Raw genomic sequence first — 19,283 nt, 5'->3', positions numbered from 1 at the left:
AGACGCAAGACCCAACGCTCTGGATGAGCTTAAGGCCGCTATCGAAGCATCCTGGGCCTCCATAACACCTCAGCGGTGCCACAGGCTGATTGCCTCCATGCCACGCCGCATTGAAGCAGTCATTTCTGCAAAAGGATTCCCGACCAAGTATTGAGTGCATAAATGAACATAATGGCCATTCTTTTATTGGTCGGATGAAATATGCTAATTTTTTGAGATAGGAATTTTGGGTTTTCATGAGCTGTATGCCAAAATCATCAATATTAAAACAATAAAAGGCTTGAACTACTTCAGTTGTGTTGTAATGAATCTAAAATATATGAAAGTCTAATGTTTATCAGTACATTACAGAAAATAATGAACTTTATCACAATATGCTAATTTTTTTAAAAGGACCTGTATATGTATATGTACATACACATTCTTTTCCTATATAATACAGTTCATTCATGATACGTCCCCAAGCTTAAACATTTAGACAAGGTTTAAAACAACACTAAGCTTGCAACGACAGGTCAGTGTCGTTGCAAGCAGTCAGACAAGTGTGGCCTCATAAATTTATTTATTATGGCTATAGATTGTGGAGCCAACATCCAGTCACTTTCCCAGATCTCTTGCTCTTGTTTTATGTGCGAGAGTAAATCCTTTCCCTGTAGACGAAGAGAGAGCACTGCGATCATCCATACATGACGTCTCACTCTCACACCCACTGTCTATGACCTTAGAGCAACCTTTCGTCTCCCTTATTTATATCATCGCGACTTCTTTCAAGGATATGATCATTTGCTTGCGTTCGCCTGTTTCTGTATCCCATGTGCTTGCGCTGTACCCCGAGGCACAGGAGAGCTGGGCCACGCTCTTCCCAAAAAGAGCTGAGCGAATCTGCAGAAAAACAGGATTAAATGAATTTATGCTCTCCTTCTCTCCAGGGGAAATAAAGCTAACGTGATTTCAGCCCCTCTCACCTCTCTCTGACTCCTGGAGAAGTATTTTACCCTTGGGCTGACCTCCAGACAGCACTTTCCGTAAAGCAGAATCCCCCCTGTTTCGGAACCCCTCCACCACCGCGATGCCTCTGTGATTCGCGGTTGAGGAAAATAGTTGAAGGGTTAGGGAAAAGAGAAGGTTTAGTGTTTGTGTGTTTGAATGTGCTGTGAATAGGGACTGGGTTTGGAGTCTTTTGGATGAACTGTGCTCAGCACATACGCACTCTAACCACAGGGGCTTGGATTGTGGTTAATACAGCTCTGGCCACAGTCAGACTGAGTGACTGTTCAACACTAACCACTTCCTGTTTCTCTGAGCTGATCAAATGTCCGATCTGTTAAAGCCTGTTGGAGGAAGCCACAGAGACACGAAACATGTTACAAAACATCTCATTCTGTCTTGCACCCAAGTTGTAAATAAAATCATTAGCAGTAATTGGTGGCCAAAAATGAAAATTCTGTCATTAATTACTTACCCTCATGTCGTTCCAAACCTGTAAGACCTTCATTCATCTTCAGAACACAAATGAAGGTATTTTTTATGCATTCCGAGAGCTCTCTGTCCTTCCCATAAACATCAAGGATCCATACACGATCAAGGCTCTGAAACGTATCAAGGAAATCATTAAAATAATCAATGTGACATCAGTGGTTCAGTCGTAATTTTCCGAAGCTACGAGTACGTTTTGTGCACAAAGAAGACAAAAAAAATGACATTATTCAACAGTTCTCATCTCCTCCGTTTCACCCTGTAGTGCCATTTTGGAGAGTTTCACATATGTAAACAACATATGTATGCAGATACGTTGTTTACATTCAAATCAAAGCATAAACAACATAAACAGTGTATCTGCGTATGGTGCTGCTGACACAGAACAGCATACATTGTTTACAGATGTGATGCTCTCCAAATTGGTGCTCTAGGGTGATGCAGAGGAGATTAATTTTTGCATTAAGTCATTATTTTTGTTTTCTTTGCACACAAAAAGTATTCTCATAGCTTCGTAAAATTACGATTGAACCACTGATGTCACATGGTTTATTTTATTGATTACGTTTCTGAGCCTTGATTGTGTAAGGATCCTTGCTGTCTATGGGAGGGTCAGAGAGCTCTCGAATGCATCAGAAATATCTTAATTTGTGTTCCGAAGATGAATGAAGGTCTTACAGGTTTGGAACGACACGGGGGTGAGTAATTAATGAAACAATTTTCATTTTTGGGTGAACTGTCCCTTTAATACAAGTCAGTATTGTCCCGATAATATTATTAATACAATACTTCAGTGAAGTAATAATATATAAGCCAATTGATTATTTTTCCATAATGTCCTGCATTCTCTCATGTAGTTATAAATAGATTTTTATACTTGAAAATAAATTATATTTGCAAGAGGATAATCATATTTGAGAGTCCAGTACTTTGGGGGGTCAATGAGTGTTTCATTTGTTGGCATCAGCTTTATATCAGTGTTTATGTGTTGACTTTTTGATTGACCAACTGTAGTGACCGTGACTAGTATTATTACATACAGCCGTCCAGGAGGAGCGCCAGCGAGCCAAGGAACGCAACGAGAATGAGGTGGAGTCGACCAGCAGTGCGAACGAAGACATGCCTGTGGAGAAGATCCTGGAGGCGGAGCTTGCTGTGGAGCCCAAGACGGAGACTTACATTGAAACCAATGTACCAATGCCCTCGAATTCAGTAAGTGACATCGCTTCCTCTTTGTGCTCTGAAAAGCCTGGAAAACCTCAAGTTTACTGCACAAGCCAAAACCCCCCTGTATACTTAAACAGACCCTTTGTGTTGGAGGTTTGAAGTAGTGGTTGCCTCGTGGTGCTCATGCAAGAAACTCTGTCCCCAAATAGTTGTCTTTTCTCTTTTGTTCTGTCAATAAAGAGTAACAAAACATTTAATAATCAAACAATCAAGAACTGAGGGATACATAAAACTGCTGCAGTTCTATGTAAATCTGCTGGGTCAGATTTAGTGTGGGCCGAGTTACAAAAACAATTTAGGACATTTAAGAATCCCCAGAGCGAAGATGTCTTCAGCCATATGTTGTGATGCCCTGCTCGGCGGCACTTCTCTGTCTCTACTTGTTTTGGTGTAATGTAAGTGATTTAGCTTGTTGATGGCCGTGTTTGGACGTACGTGATGTCATAGTACACGTCTCCCGGGAAAGACTCTGTTTTCTCAGATTATTGCATTGTTTGAAAACGACTCATTCATCTATCAGTTCTGCTTATTCTCTTTGTTCTGAGGCTGTTCTTTATCTGTCGGCCCCCTTTTGAATTGCAGAGCAAGGCATTTTGCTTATTAGCTTTGTTTCTGTTTGACTTCTATTAAGACTGATGAATTCTCATATTCCCTCACTGGCCACTATATTGCAAGGTATAGTTAGGTCTGGAAAGGATTGGATAGAGTGGAATTGAATTAGCATTTTCTGCAGTTTTGAAGACCGTGCCTGTGTCCCAATTCAAAGGCTGCATTTGAAGACTGAATGCATCATAGCAGCATGACAAAGGCTGTCCAAGTTCCAAGGCTCCTTCAAATGCAGCCTTGAAATGTGTCCTTCATTTCCCAGGCCATGAAGGATACTGTAGATGGATCCTTATACCTATCCCAAGATTCTTAGCATGCCAGTAACTATAGGGTCTTTTTTTGAGAGCGAGAGCGAGAATGCTGTAACACTTTTAAATGGAAGTATTGGTTTTCAACTTCAAATATCTATTGTTACAAAAAAAACAAAAAACTTTAAAGTGGTTTAAATGTTGATTGTATAGATAGTTTGTAATTTTATTATGCACAAAAATAGACCAAGGAGAACTTTTCAGACTGTTAAATGTAATTTTAACAGGACAAACATTTTTAGGACAAACATTACTTGTCAGCAACAACCTTTGAATTGGGACAAAGCTAACTGTTTGGCTATTTCCGTCATATGTCAGAGGGATGACAGACAAGAGTAAGATGCTCCACCCACAACTCGAATAAACTTAGCTCACCACTTGGGAGTTTTTATCTATTCCAATAAAAAGGTTATATATTAGACGCCCCAGCCTGCAGGAAGTACCTGATAATCAGTATGTTCTTTTTTTGTACACTTTTGTGGAGTTATGATTAATAACTACTTCTCCCTACACTCATATTTTGAGATTCAGAAAGATGAATTTGACTGATTTTTTTTAAGCTGCTTGATACTGCAAAATGGTATTTCTTATCATATTTTGTATTACCATAAATGTAAGCACTATGGTGTAGCGCAGTTTACTGCACAGTTATTCTTCTAGTTATTTATCTATAGTGACTAATGAATCAGAAGTCTCACACTTTCTCATTCTGCGCTGGAAAATAATGTGTTGTTGTTAATAATTCTTTTGACCACAATAATGTGTAGTGAAAATCTGATGTTGTGACAGGCCTATCACTGAGTACACCTTCTTACGGCTCAGTATGTTGGTGCATGTGTGTTTGTTTATCATTCAAACTTTATGCAGCACAAACTGTTGAAATGTGTGCTAACCGCTAGGCTATGATTCCAACTTTAAGGCTCAGTGTGTCAGAGCACGTATGTTAACCACTAGGCTACGCATCCAAATTCTTAATCTGTTTTAATGGAGTTTTGATTGGTTATTCCCTGAGAGAAGCAGAGCGATATAAAGTTGTTGAATTTACCTGTGCGCTGTGAAGTCTCCCTCCCTCGTCTAGTCACCATGACAAATCAGCACCACTAAAGTGATCATTGGCTCCACTTTCCTGCATTGTTTGAATAATGAAATACTCTGACAGTCCCTGGGAGCTTTCAGCCTGCCGTCAGCCTCTGAGGAGAGTTTTCTCGTACAGGAAGAGTGGTAGAACAGGAGGAGGATAGAGAAGGAGAGAAAGAGAGAGTTTGGGCGGTTGAGCACGTCTTTTGGGACTGCTCTGTACCGAAGCGAAAATGTTCTGGAAGCTGTTATGTGAGTAAATGGGGGTTATTTCGGGAAGATGAAGATGTGTGGGAACAGAGGACCGACATTTGGGGAAAGGTAGCGAGTCGAGGGAGAACATAAGGCTTGTCTTGAGGGAGAAACTGCCAGGCTTTACATTAGAAAGCACTCAGTCATTGATTCGCTGTCTTGGTTGGGTTTGTCTCTCTGTATCTCCAGTAGGGGGCTTGTTTTTTGTGAGAGTAGGGGCAAACCAAGGTTATTATTGTTTTGCGTTATTATTTATATTGTTCATTATTATGTTCAGCTTAGCTAGTTATGATGTTTAACAGAATATATATATATATATATATATATATATATATATATATATATATATATATATATATATATATATATATATATATATATATATATATATATATACTGCCCTACAAAGGCAAAAGACCTTAACTCGCTAGAGTGTGAAACGGAGAAAAATGCCTTTAAATTTTTTTTATTTGTCCAGCCGAATTAATTATAGGTAGGACATTGGAAATTTGGCAATTAGATGTTTTAGTAATGAAAATTATCTACATTAAAAAATTGTGAGCTCAAACTAGATTTTTACCCCTATTTTGAAGTTACTGTACTCTTCCTTTGCATTGTCTGCAAAAAGTGAGAAGTCACACCAAGGCAAAAGGCAGTAACTTCCACATTATCAATATTTGGTTGCTGATTGCCATTTACAAAATCGTTACAGTAACACCTGTATAAAATCTACTGATCATGGGCTATCTCATATTGGCTATTGCATAAAGTAATGTGACTGTATTAAGGTGTTTTGTTTTTTGTTTTTTTTGACTAACAAGCAGAATAAAAGTAAAACGTAACCGTTTTGCAACCAATTTATTTGCTATGCTCAGTAATGTAAAAGAATGCTAGACATAACATAATTGCTTTTATATTGACTTGGATGAAATAGCCTAACCTAAAAGAATGAATTGTGGATTGATGTAAACACCAGAAAGCAGGAATAATGCTCAAAATTCTTGTGGATTAAACATCGACGACAACGTTTATCTCCATGGATTGATTTTATCGGGTTACAATAAAAGGTAGGATATGGATTTAATTACGAAATGTTAGTAGGCTACTGATTTTATAATTGATCATGCTACATGTGGTATTCGAGTCCACACACGTCCAACTAGAAGTGATAGCCTGGTGAATAATTTGCATTATAAAAAGGAAAAAAAAAATTCAAAATATTCACGATTACATATTGCTGCCAAGGTATCTAGTCTTTACAGTGCTTTGTTATTTGGAGCTGTTTGGTAGATCGTGATCTATCTAATTCATTTGTCTACACCGTAATTTAAATGCAGCATACAGTAAAAAAATAAAAAAGTCTGAACACCGTATAACTCCAAGCCGTAACCGTAACTTCATTTTGAAGCGCAGTTAAACAAAGGCAGAACGCCGTAACTCAATTTGAGCGTTCCAAACAAAGTGAAAGAGCAGTTACTGATGTTATACGGTCTTCTGTCTTGGTTTCTCTGGGGGTTTTTGAAGTTACGGTTGAGACCACCCATTATTTTCTTGGAAAAACAGCAAAATTGACTCAAGATACTTATGCACATGATAAAGGATGTCTTGAATGTCCCAAAAATATCAATAACTAATTTTCGACCAAAATCGAAGTTACGGTCTTTTGCATTTGCACGGCAGTGTAATGTTATATATTTATTAAGCTATAACCTTGCGTGACATCTTACTTCATATCAGGTGCTCACATACAAAAATGTTGAATTTTTTATGTTTTATATATGAAATAGTTTAGTTAATTTCCGTTTTATTTAGTTTTCTGTTTTCGTTATTTTGCTTCGGTTATGAACTCTTTTAAATTTACTTTAAAATTAATATTTATTTTATTTCTTTTTATTTGACTTTTATTTTATTTTAACCCTGGGGTGAATTGTTTGCCCCATTATTATTTTAAATTCAACAAATTTGTGCATTTTAAATTCAACAAGGAGGAACTAGATTAAGCCAATCTACTTCCTCCTTGTTGAATTTAAAATGCACACATTTGAACCTGTCAAAAGATATCATAAATATCACTTTACGTATCATTGGTTTTAACCTTCACTGTAGCTCCCAGGCAGAAATGGTGACGTTGTGTCTTAAACACAACTTGTATTTAAAAAATGTGTCCGATACTGATAAACAAATAATTATTTTCATGTTACAGTCAATAGATGTCATGAATATCACCACATTAAGTGAAATTAGTGTCATTCGCTATAGCTCCCAGGCAAAGTCAGTGATGTGTCTTAAACATGCCAAAATTCCCAGCTTGTGCACTGACAGTTATTTTCATAGTTTAAACATTACAGTCTAACTCATTCTGCTGGCTGTAGATGATGGTTTAATACAGGATATTAAAGAAAATAATGATGCAGTCTAGAGTTGGACAGCAGGGAGACACTTTACTGGAATGTGTTCCCTCTGTAGCGCTTTCTTGGCCGGCAGTCAGAGGTATCGTCTCCCCCGCTCACCCGGCTCCCTCCCGCTGTCCCTGGAGCTCCCCTTCTGTCTGTGCTCTTTTGGAAGCCACTGCCCCGTGTACTAATTAATCAGAGGACCTTGGCCCGGGAGTGCAACTCATGAAAGGGCCTCCACTGCTGCTTAATGGTTGGGGTTTGGCCAAGCTGAATGAAGTGTGTTTATCTCATGGTGACCTAGAACAAGAGTTAAACAGGCGTTAGTAACATGCCTCCAGTTAGGCAGGGAAGGGCCGCCTTTAAAGGAGGAGAATATGGTCCTGTTTGCTCATTTTTCATCTCTTTTTTGCTTCATTTTTTCCATTTTCACATTTAGTTTACATAATATTGAGTGTTTACATGCACAGATTCTGCTTAATAACCTGACAACAATGCTTTAATGCTTTAAAAAAAACTATGAATAAAATAAAATTAAATATTTATTTAATTTGATATTTATAATAAATCTTTAATATTTATTAATATTAATAAATAAAAATAAAAACTGAAATATTGCCCAATAACCAGTATCATTTCCTAAGAATTTCACATTTCTAGCCTTTTTTTCGTGCATTTTTGAAACTTCTAATAGAGTTTTGTTGTACATGTAAACCCACCCATTGTGGCCATTTAGGTACTTGGAAACTCTGTTTTGTGTTTGTTTTACTGATTCAATACCTCTGAGACACAGGAAGTGTTTCTGCAACAGGGATATGTCACATGAGCTTGCAGACAGCGCAGCTGTAAATCCAGACTGCTTTTTCCCTCTCTGTTGTCACGCAACAATAATATAGATTAAGCAGACAATGAAAAATTTAAACGTCTCTCATCTCTCCTCCTCAAGTGATAAAAATTTAATAGTACGATATGCAAGCGTGGCGTTTCTGCAAGAACCCGGGACCAGGATCTGCCGTGAATAATGCAGGCCGAATGCTTTCCATTCAGCGGGAACAAAAACAGCCGTTGTTTTGTGATGGTCATGAAGAGAATGTTATCAAAGCGTCTCCTCGAATCTGAAAAAGTCGTCATCACTCGTGCCCCGGGGCTAGCATTCGCCCCGCTCTGCCGAATCTCACAAGCAAATCATATGGCTGGCTGTATTCACACTAAAGAAATCATTCATGGTAGTTTTTACCTCCTCTATCAACCACTTATTTTCTGCTACTTGGATACGTTTTAATCTAGATCAAGGGTCTTCAACTTTGGCTATAGATAGGATGGTTGTATAACCCTAATTTACATATTAATAAAGCATAAAAATCCATTAAAATAATCATTATTGATCTATTTATGTGTTTGTACATTTATAAAACATTTAGCTGAGCTTTAGTTAATTTAATATTGTATTTTTGTAACTAATTTTTTTTTTTTTTTTTTTTTTTACAAAAATTTGTTAAAGATCAAACAATAATAGGCGGACCCCTGTTAACGACTTCAATTATAGAACTGTTTAAATTTGTTTATTGTGCTATATTTCGATTTGTGGATCTTTTTGTTTTTTAATCAAGTCAGGTATTTAGCGGCCTCAATTTTTGGGTCATTTTTGGTTGTTTTGTAGAAGAAACGAGGTCAGTGTAAACCGAGCCAAGATAGCTATTCATCATTCATGAGTATTACCGTGTTTAACGAGAACTCTGGGAGTTGTATTCTTTTGAGGAGCATCAGAGTCTCTCCACCACTTCGCTTTCCTTTATATTGTTGCTTTGTGAATTAATAATCTGTTTGTTTATGTATTTGTTAAAGAACATGGCAGAAACTGTTGCACCGAGGAGGATCGTCTGTATGTCCCTGATCAGCCACAGAAATATTCATAAGCTGCTTCTGAGAGATGGCTTTGCGTCTGGCTAACAGTTTCCCATCTCCAACTTCTGCCTTTGATCTGCTTCTGTTGTCAGTGTGAGTTTTAAACAGCCGCTTAAATACTGTAGAGGGGAAACATTCAACACTTTCACAGGATTCTCCTGGGAGCCCACTGTTTATCTGTCGTCAGTCATTTCCCAAAGTACAACTGTGAAGATGTTTCTTGCCTCTAATAATGGTCGCAAAGTGGTCTCACCAAGTATTCAGACATTTAAGTTAAACTTTATGTTTGAATGACACTGCATCACATACACAGTATGAAAAGAGGCATCTGCAAATCTAATGATTTTAGAGCTTTTCTCAGAAATTATTCACATTTCTAAAGGCATTTTTGTATTTGCTGTCCAAGGTTAGTTTATTTCATTTTATTTATTTTATTCCAAAATTGTATCTCACACAGACCCAGGCCCCTCCCATGATTGTTGATTGACACTAGAGTTTTACCTTAGACCCACCCTGAGTGATCTGTCATCAGTCCGCCATTATTTCGATGCCGGAGCAGGAGTAGATGAGAGTGGCTCCTAATTGAGGTGTTCTGATGTTGAATGTAATAATGAACATAGCAGTCATCATTTACTCCCAACATCTGAGCTGCTGAAGACTCAGTGGATTACCTTTGTTTTTGAAGGGAATGCGCCACCTGATCTGCCTAAATGCGTCTGTTCATGCGAATTATTCGTGATCCAGCCTCACCTACAGAAGGAGTATAAGGTTCTTTTATGAATCTTTGCAAATCGCCTTTCCCAATAATGTGCTAGTAAGCAAGTACCGCGGCTAAAGTAAACAGTAGCTGCGTTTCCACTGTCGAGCTAAAAGCGGCCGTGCTCCACTGTCACTTCCGGGACTTGATCGTGCCTCGTCGGTGCTTATCATGTTCGTTTTGTGATCGTGCTATTTCCAGTAACTTATTTTTTATTAGTTTTCTGATAACATCTCTTTGTAGGTGAAATAATGGGGTTTTGTGATTTTGTTCCAGAGAGGCGTGTAAAGGACGGGTTTTATTGAAGCAGCGCTCATTAGCATTTAAAGGAACATTCACTAAAACGGGTTGCTGAAAACAGAGCTGATTTTGGCAAGGTAAAAAGGTTGTTGTTTTACACTACCATTGAGAAATTTTAACCAAAGTATGTTATAGACTTTTCATTAAGACCCCAAAGAATCATATCAACTTGTGGAAAATAGGCATCCGATGACCCCTTTAAAGGGACAAATTTGTATCTATCCCTATGCATGTGTCTTTTTTGAACGGTTTATTTTATTTTTATTTTTTTTAAACTGTTAGATGAGGCTGTTTCAGTGACAGCGGCTGATATATTGACCCTTTCAGAAGCTCTTGACTCATAATTGTGGTGTCACTGTGTCGAACCTATTAATAAACTTCCTGCGCTGCACCCGAGTGAATCTAGCAGGCTGCCAAAAGTGAGGTCAGGATTTTCCAGGAATGCACACTCCCTCCCACTAATAATTTTGATAAATATGAATATAATTTTTATCCCCCTTTGTTTGTTTTTTTTTTAAACTATTTGTCCTTTTGCCCACTGCAATGTCCTGTTTATGTTTTCTAACGCCTTCCCTTTTGACACGAGTTGAAAAACAGCACTCAACGTCTGTTTGTTCTCGTCCTTTCAGAAACCCCTCTCCTGCTGCTTTCCTCGCTCCTGCGCACGTTCGCTCTCTCCCGCACTCCATTGACTCACACTGTCATCTTATAAAACAAAGCAGCATATCTATCCCTCCCTTGACTTCACGCAACGTGAAGCTAGAATCATCTAGGCCATTTTTCATATCTCTCATTTGTCCTCTCCCTTTGATGGAGCCAGAGCGTTCCGCATCGAGACGTGCTAATAGACTCAAATCTGCAGGAAGCATTAAAGGCAACTTGCCGTATGCAAACTCCCTCATGTGACATCCCCCACAAAGGCATTTTCAAGAACAATGCAAGAATTTTACCACACACATTGTTTGATAGTTAATTGCATGTCCTTCTCTGGGTCCTTTAAATGTTTAGTAGCATTCCGTAAATGTTTGGGAATGAGCAAACATTTACGAATGAAATATGTCAAAGTGAATATAGTTCCAGGGAGCTTCCTGCAGGAAAGGCCCGCTTAGAAAGGGAGTCATTTTTTAGCACCAGCTCTCGGCAGGTATTTCCTGTGCAGGCCGGGGCAAAATCACTGTTTGTTTTGCCTTCCTGTTCACTTCTGCTCTGAGAGGATTAGTTCTCATGTGTGGGGCCGAGGAGAGCGGTAGCAATCTTCAGTAATAGTCAGCCTCAAATGTTTGTGCCATTAAACGGACGGGTTTATTTAGATAGCTAGCTATAAACATGTCAACAGTTTGAGTAACTAACTAACTTTGCTTCACTGTGAAAGTAGTTGACCTGAAAGAGAAAATTAACTGAAGACGACAACAAATTATGCTAATGATAGCTATAGCGCCCCTTGTCAACAGTGTTTACTTGTGTTTTAACATATTTCAAAACAAGACAGTGTGTGAAATCAAACTTATGTAACTTGAAGCATTTGCATTGAATTTGTTTGGACAGATCGGGGTATGATACCTGTGTTCTTGTTTCTTCCACCAGCCCAATGATCCAGTCACAAACATCTGTCAGGCCGCAGACAAGCAGCTATTCACTCTAGTGGAATGGGCCAAGAGGATCCCGCATTTTTCCGAGCTCCCGCTGGACGACCAGGTCATCCTTCTACGAGCAGGTGAGTTTAAGAGTACAAATGCACACTTAAAAGACAGAAACAGGATGAGTTCATTATAAAGTCAAACATTTAACTAGAAGTGTGTTGAAGTTAAGCTGCCTGTACGGCTATGTTTTAAAACCTGTCTAGACTGCATTGTAGCATTCTGCTTGCTTAGATAACATGTTAGGTTTCAAAAGTGAACTAGAAAGTCTAAAAATGCCTGACATTGCTAAAACCTCCCTGAATCAGGGCTTTTATCTGTCTGTCTATTTATTTATTCACTTTTTTAACTGTTTGCTGTTTATATGGCTGTTTCAAACCGTATGAACTGCCTTTTTAGACAGCATTCTAGTGTTCTGCCTACATAGATGACATGCTGGGTTCAAAATGTGTCTGTTATCAAAAATGCTTAAATTTCTTGATAATATCATTGCTTTATTGTATTAGATACACACATAATATAAAGAGGCATGTGATGCAAATGTAATTTTTGTAAATATATTTTTTTCAGAACTTTTTCATTTTATTTTATTTAAATATTTGACCGTTAGAAAGTCAAAAAAATTGTTTGTCTTAATTTTGAACAACTTATCCAAAATGATTTTTGCAAGGAAAGTTCTGTTTGTTTGTCAATACTGTTTTATTGTATCGTAAAGCCAGACTCTAGGCACTAAATATACCTTTGATACCAGAAAATGCTGTCTGGGTTGGAAGTTAATATGATTTTTTTTAAAAGTTTGGAAACGCGACAAGGAAAAGAAAAGTGCTTTTATATAAAAATGAATGTAAAATATTAAAAAGGGGGAAATGAAGTCTCCCTGGCTAATATAGTGGTAACTAACAGGGGCAGGTGTCCTCATTGAGTTACAGGACAGCATTGATGTGTGGGAAGTCAGTTGTTCTGTCGCAACAGTTTGTTTGTACAGCATCAGATTTATGAGTGAGTTTCTAAGAAGTTGACAAAGTATGAATAAGACAAATAGATGCTCTGTAGACCACCATTCTACAAAAAAACTGCTTGGCTTATAATATCCTTTATGGCCCATTGTATTAGCGAGTCATGCTTATCTTCCCAGAACATGCTGAAGAGCATGTTGAGAGGGTCTTCTCTCGTTCTCTCTCTGAGTTCTCAGGTTTTCTATAAATAACCCCTTTAGTTCTGCTGTCTCACAGATGAAAGCATCTCAGCTTTTCCCAAGCTCAACTCTGGGGAAATGAGGGGAGTGGGGTAGTTGCTAGGCAGACTAGTTAAAGGAGCCCCGTCACTCAGATGCTTGCTTAATTCCCTCTTACAGTGTGGAATGTTTTATCATGATTTCGTCTGTCTCTCTCAGGATGGAATGAGCTCCTCATTGCGTCATTTTCGCACCGTTCAATAGCAGTGAAAGATGGGATACTGTTGGCCACAGGATTACACGTGCACCGGAACAGCGCCCACAGCGCCGGAGTAGGAGCCATATTTGACAGGTTAGAATGATACTTATAATATTGGTCCACTGAAAGTTTTGAAAAAAAGGGTTAAGAATAATTTAAAAATATATATTTTTTTAATGTTTATAAAATAGTATACACTATTTTATGTATGTATATTTTTATATTTTATTTAAAACTGTATAAACCATATTGAAGGAATTTTTTTTTTTTGGTAATATATGAGGCTTTGGCTATATGGAGCGTATTCGGACATGATGAGACAAAGAGATGATCACACTAGAAAATTTTCATGACAAGGGCAGAAGAGGAACCTTGACATTTCTGCCAGTGGAACTCTGAGACAGAAGAGCAGGGAGGAGCAAGCTTTCTATCGATTTACATCGATATTTATTAAATATGCAGCCACGCTGGCAACAGAGGTCATGCAGAAATGGTTGAGTGCTCAGACAGAAAATGTTAAAGGAAATCCATTTGTGTGTCATTTAAGATGAAATCAAAAAATATGGAGGGCTACATACACCACGTGTCACGAAGGGCTTTGCTCTGTATCTGTGCCCACAAAAACGTGAACAATGCTGTGCAATAAAGCTACCAGCTATCTTTTTTTGTCGAAATCTCAACCTAAATAAGGTTTGAAGAGGGCCGTAGTGTTTATAGAGTACAAAGTTTAGTTGTGAAATTTACACCAACTCAGCAGCAGCACCACTTGTTGACAGTGAAATGCATTGTTCAGCATCCCTATTACAGGGTTGCCGCGGGGTTGTAAAAGGTAGTAAATTAAATTATGCCAAATTAAGGCCAGTAAAAAGTAGTAAGCGTCATCTGACGAGGTAGTAAATTTCATGCGACGTGTACGTTGGGCGCCGCGCGCCTAGAGCGGTTCAAGCTGGTACCTGACGCCGGTTTCACACTGCAAGCGTAAGCAGCGCGTATTTTTTCCGGCGCCCATGTTAACGGATGAGAGCGTTCACACAGCACGCAGGGGCGGCGCGGCAGCGCGTAGCAGGAGCAGAGCAGGAGCGGCAGTGCAGCGATCGTTTCGGCGCCGAGTCTATTTTTGCTGTGCTGCTTACGCTCAATTAAAGTGACAAAGCATTGATTATGGACAAAATACACACGAAAAAGTTAAATTTTTCCCCAGAATGTAAATTAATGACATCTACTATGTTGTAAATAGAGTATAAACTTCAGTAAAAAAAAAAAAATACTATATATTACAAAAAACTAAATAAAATAAAGTTTTTGCTCTAATCACTAAAATTAGTTTAAATAATTTATACTGTTATTTCAGCTTAAGTCACTGGTTAATTGTATTAATTATATTAGCCTATATGTGTTATAACTATATAGTAAGTTGCCGTAAGAACAGGTGTCATGTTGACATCATGATGACGGTACTAGTGCTAATGCAAAGAAGACAATCATGGACGACACTCGTCTAATCGTGGAGGTTGAGAAGCATACAGTTATTTATGATCCTCATAATTTACTATATAAAGACTTGCAGGCGAGGGAAAAAGCATGGGAGGATGTTGCATCAGCACTCGGTGCAGAAAGTACCTTTCTTACTTTTTTGTTTTCAATTTTTGTCTGTGGTGGCGTTCTGAAAGTTCCTCTGACCAAGGAGCTCTTGGCATCTGCTGCTTCAGCAAGGTCACAATACAGGCTGTACCTTGATAGTGAGCGGAAAAAAAGGAGAGTGCCACACAAGAGCTGAAGAGGAAAGCAGCAGAGAAAGAGCTGGAGGACCTCCGGAACCAGCGGCAGGTACTCGGTAGTGTGTGCCATTCACTTGAGAATGAAGCCGACAAGTGTGCAGAGATGGCTGAGGGAAAGGCAGGAACAAAGATGGCTGAGCTCATCACAAAATCCAACTCTCTTCGAAGAAGGCACAAGGACAAAAAAGCAGAACTTCTCCAAGTGGAAAAATTGATCGAAGAAAAGGCCGCACAGCTGAGGCACTTGTGATCCTGCCTTAGCAACTTTTATGTTTGTTGTTAATTCAATTAATTGTTTATGCTCTCTCTCGATCTCTCTTTTTCTCTCTCTGTGTTGGACAGTGCTTGTGTCCAGTGTTGAAGTTATTTGTTTGTTAATGAAATACTGTTATTATAGTGTAAAATTGCACTTTATTATTACACATTGTGTAGCTGTTCATTCTAAAGGTCCAGTCTGTCTTCTAATTTTTATGTAATTGTTACTCTTTGACATATTGAGTAAAACCTATGGACCAAGGCCTGTTGTGACATCTTGATTAATCCCAGTCCTATGGTAGAGTTCCCTCTTACTTTAATGTAGCTCACTCACTTGCCCTAACACACCTGCACACTCACATACACCTGGTTCTCTATCTCTCTCCCTCCCAGTGTTGAAATTAAGTTATAATTACCTCATTAAATTGTGATAAAATATGTTATTAATTCATTTTGGAAAGATATTTCATGTCTTTACTTGTCACTTTAGTTAACACTTTACACTGCTACAGTTGAAGTTTGAAGCCGTGCTGGTAGTAAAAATATTTTGATGGTAGTAAAATAGGTAGTAAAAAGGTAGTAAATTCAATTAAAGAATCTCTGTATAAACCCTGTATTAGTGTATAAGTTAGCAAGTTTATATTTTGTGCAATTGTTTTTTTTTTAATAATTCTATTCTAAATTTCTAAATTCTATTTAGTAAAAGTTAAATCCATTTGTTAGAGTATTTTTCTATCATTTATGTTATGCACAACGTATTCACTGAAAACTTATACACACTTTATTTTGGAGGATATTTTTACTGAAAAACAAGACAGAAATGTTGATTTAAGAAAGTCATGACTGTAACAAAAAAAGCTGTATTAACAGTAATTGGACATTAACATCCCCTGCAGCCGTGTCACCTGACTCTGTTAGCTCTTCAGTGCCGTGGTTCAAGACTCCGCTCTCAGCGCCCAGAGGCTGCTTTAACGATTAGAATACACCCGACTCCTCTGGAAGAGTGGATCTCTGTGTTAATGCCCCTCGCATTAAGATGCGCAGCCCTGATAATGTTTCTTTATCAGGTCTCCTGCAAGTGACAGCCATGGAACAAATGAAGTGGATGGTCGACTTAAACACTGGGCTGAAGTTCCCCACCCCTCCACTTATTGTTCCAGGAGGCTAATTCAATTAGAGTGTGTTAAGAGTGGGAACGAGGATGCCTCACACCAGTGTGTGCCATCACCCGGTCACACAAAGGCCAAGACTGTCAGAGGAGACGTCACCCTCTGGATCAGAGGAAGTGATGCTAATCTAGACATTTTATTGAGGCAGTATTGGTAATTGACAGTCACTGCCCGTCAAAGCAGTAACGTAGTAATATCTTCCCACACGTGTCTCATTTCCCGATAGCTGAACGTGTTGCAGTGTCCTTCATTTATAAAAATCTATTGGGGCATTTTTAAGCAGTGTAGCCTTTTTTATTTTGCTTTTATTTAAACATGAACACCATCAAGGTTTTTACATTGACATATATTAAATTGTTTTTAAGAAATTTTCTGGGTTTAACATTTTTTTTAGACCTTATAGAACTTACAGAGTTGACAGAGTATCTCGTTTTATGATGCATTCTCATTTAGGGGGAGAAAAAGGACCCCATGTTCTCATATACTGATCATGATGTCCTGAAACTCTAATTGTAACAGGTTCATACTTGGCATTATTTGACCTGTTTTCAGTCTTTTATGTGCGTTTTCTCCTATATTCAGGGTGCTGACGGAGTTGGTGTCAAAGATGAGAGACATGCAGATGGATAAAACAGAGCTAGGGTGCCTTCGAGCCATTGTCCTCTTCAATCCAGGTACTACTCTATATGTGATGCCACCAGTCAAAAATGTGTTTCTAAATGTGTTTCTTTGAAAACAACATTGTAAGATAAATCAAATTGCCTGCGATATTTTCCTGATCCCATATCCAATAATTTCCTGTCAGTCTCTCTTGATTTCCTTAACACTGGACTTTGTACCCCAGAGTAAACATATACCCCCCTTCTTTGAAACATTGTAAGATAAATCAAACCCCCCCCCCTTATAACTAGCACGAAAGTGTCTCCCATTCATTAATGTGGAAGTTCCCCTCACTTTATATAGAGGGGGAAAAAAGAGTTGTGGAATTAGTGGCTCCCAACCGCCTCTTCCAGAGCACCAGATTGAGAATCAAGAAACTTTTTTTTTTTTTTTTTTTTTTTTAGACCAATTCTGTATTTTGAAGATATTGGTTGTTCCATTAGTGGTGTTTTAGCGGCTGCATTGTTCTTCTGGGAGGATGTGCTGGAGCACAATAGTACAGTTCCTACTCCAAAACTTAACTTTGTTATGCATCTTCTATTTCAGACTCCAAAGGCCTGTCAAACCCAGGTGAGGTGGAGGCGCTGAGAGAGAAGGTCTATGCCTCTCTGGAAGCCTACTGCAAACAAAAGTACCCTGAACAACCTGGAAGGTACAAGAACCACTTACCTGCAGGACCTGGATGATATGTATTGAGATATGATCAAAAATATATTTTTTGAAGAAAAGCTTCATACTTCTCAGGTCTTTTCTGACTTCAAAGGTTGTCAGGTTGTCAGAGTCGTATCAAGTACAGATAAAAGAGCTATCAGTTTAATTGTACATCCGTCTTGTTTTGGGGTTTTTTCCGCGCTTGATTATGTGTGTTTTTATGTGCAGGTTTGCTAAGCTGTTGCTGCGGCTCCCTGCCCTGCGTTCCATTGGACTGAAGTGTTTGGAGCATCTGTTCTTCTTCAAGCTCATAGGGGACACGCCCATCGATACCTTCCTCATGGAGATGTTAGAGGCACCCCACCAAATGACATAATGACATAACGCCCTCCTGTCGCCGGAGGGACACAAGGGTCTGCCACCCCAAAGGCCCCTTAGAAACTGAACATGTGACACCATTTGCCAGAGCAAAGGAAGTTTCAGAACCAATACACAGTCATGGCGTCCATGGGTCTGTTTTATACTTTGTATAAAGATATAAATATATATACAACACACAAGAAAAAAGATGACAGTGGACTTCAAGCCCACAGACAACAGTGGACACGGGTGTATCAAACTATCCTTCAATGGGTACATATGAAAAAAAAAAACCGATAGATTTGGTGGAGGTGCAGTAATTGCAGGAATGTCTTACACAGGGTCGTGTATGTTGGGATATAATGGGTCTTTTGGGAGGGATCCAGGGCTGTAATCAGCCTCATTCAGGATTGGACAGGGCCATCCTGGGCTGGCGTGTCTGGGCACATGAAGACTTATGGGAGATGATGAGGATGGTAATGCGGGTAATAATCTGGGTTTCAAACACAAACATTGTGTTTTCAGCCCCTGATGGGAGTTTTGGCGATTACAATCCTGCTCAAATTGCCGTTTTTGCCTCAAGCGTGCTGTTCCTGATAGAATGTTCTTGTAATTACTGTCATTTAAGAAGCGAGTTTGCTCTGAACCAAGTGAGGAATCCCAGTTCACCCGACCATCATCAGTGGTGTGTGGGAGACGCAATAAGGATGTAACTTCAGGATCAGACAGGAAGGGCTGCCTGAAGTCACTAGGAGCAGATCCCAGCATCTAATGAGCCACCCTGAGTTTTGGATTATGATCATTCACACTTTTTCATTATGCACTCGAAACATGAGCTTTTAAAAATCCAATCTGCCTGTTCTCACAGAGCTCATGATGCTGAACGATGCTTACAGTGGACATCCTGCCACCTGTAAGCCGCCCACATGTCCCACTGTGTCTCGTCTGTATACCAATTCACCTCAAGTGGTTTTCCAAACGAGCTTCACACTTGTACAGTTTATTACAACCAATTCAGTATTGGTATCCTGTATTTTTT

The 19,283-nt window shown here is 38.8% G+C and overlaps 1 protein-coding gene across 4 annotated transcripts in view; it reads left to right on the top strand.

The window, feature by feature from the left end:
* The window catches only part of LOC306862058 (retinoic acid receptor RXR-alpha-A), a 116,077-nt gene extending 97,551 nt beyond the window's left edge, over positions 1–18,526 (top strand). For 2 of the 4 annotated variants that reach the window (XM_079404655.1, XM_079404657.1), the window contains 6 exons: positions 2,504–2,688; positions 11,886–12,015; positions 13,332–13,464; positions 17,156–17,247; positions 17,780–17,885; positions 18,113–18,526. In XM_079404655.1, coding sequence (XP_079260781.1) covers positions 2,504–2,688; positions 11,886–12,015; positions 13,332–13,464; positions 17,156–17,247; positions 17,780–17,885; positions 18,113–18,260 — 794 coding nt within the window. In that variant the 3' untranslated portion in view covers positions 18,261–18,526. The remainder of the gene's footprint in view (positions 1–2,503; positions 2,689–11,885; positions 12,016–13,331; positions 13,465–17,155; positions 17,248–17,779; positions 17,886–18,112) is intronic. The other 2 variants (XM_079404658.1, XM_079404656.1) reach the window with 1 other exon arrangement.
* The last annotated feature ends 757 nt before the right edge of the window (positions 18,527–19,283 follow it).

This window comes from Barbus barbus (assembly GCF_936440315.1).
Source record: "Barbus barbus genome assembly, chromosome: 43".
Taxonomy (NCBI): domain Eukaryota; kingdom Metazoa; phylum Chordata; class Actinopteri; order Cypriniformes; family Cyprinidae; genus Barbus; species Barbus barbus.
This window is presented reverse-complemented; position numbering and strand designations above follow the sequence as displayed.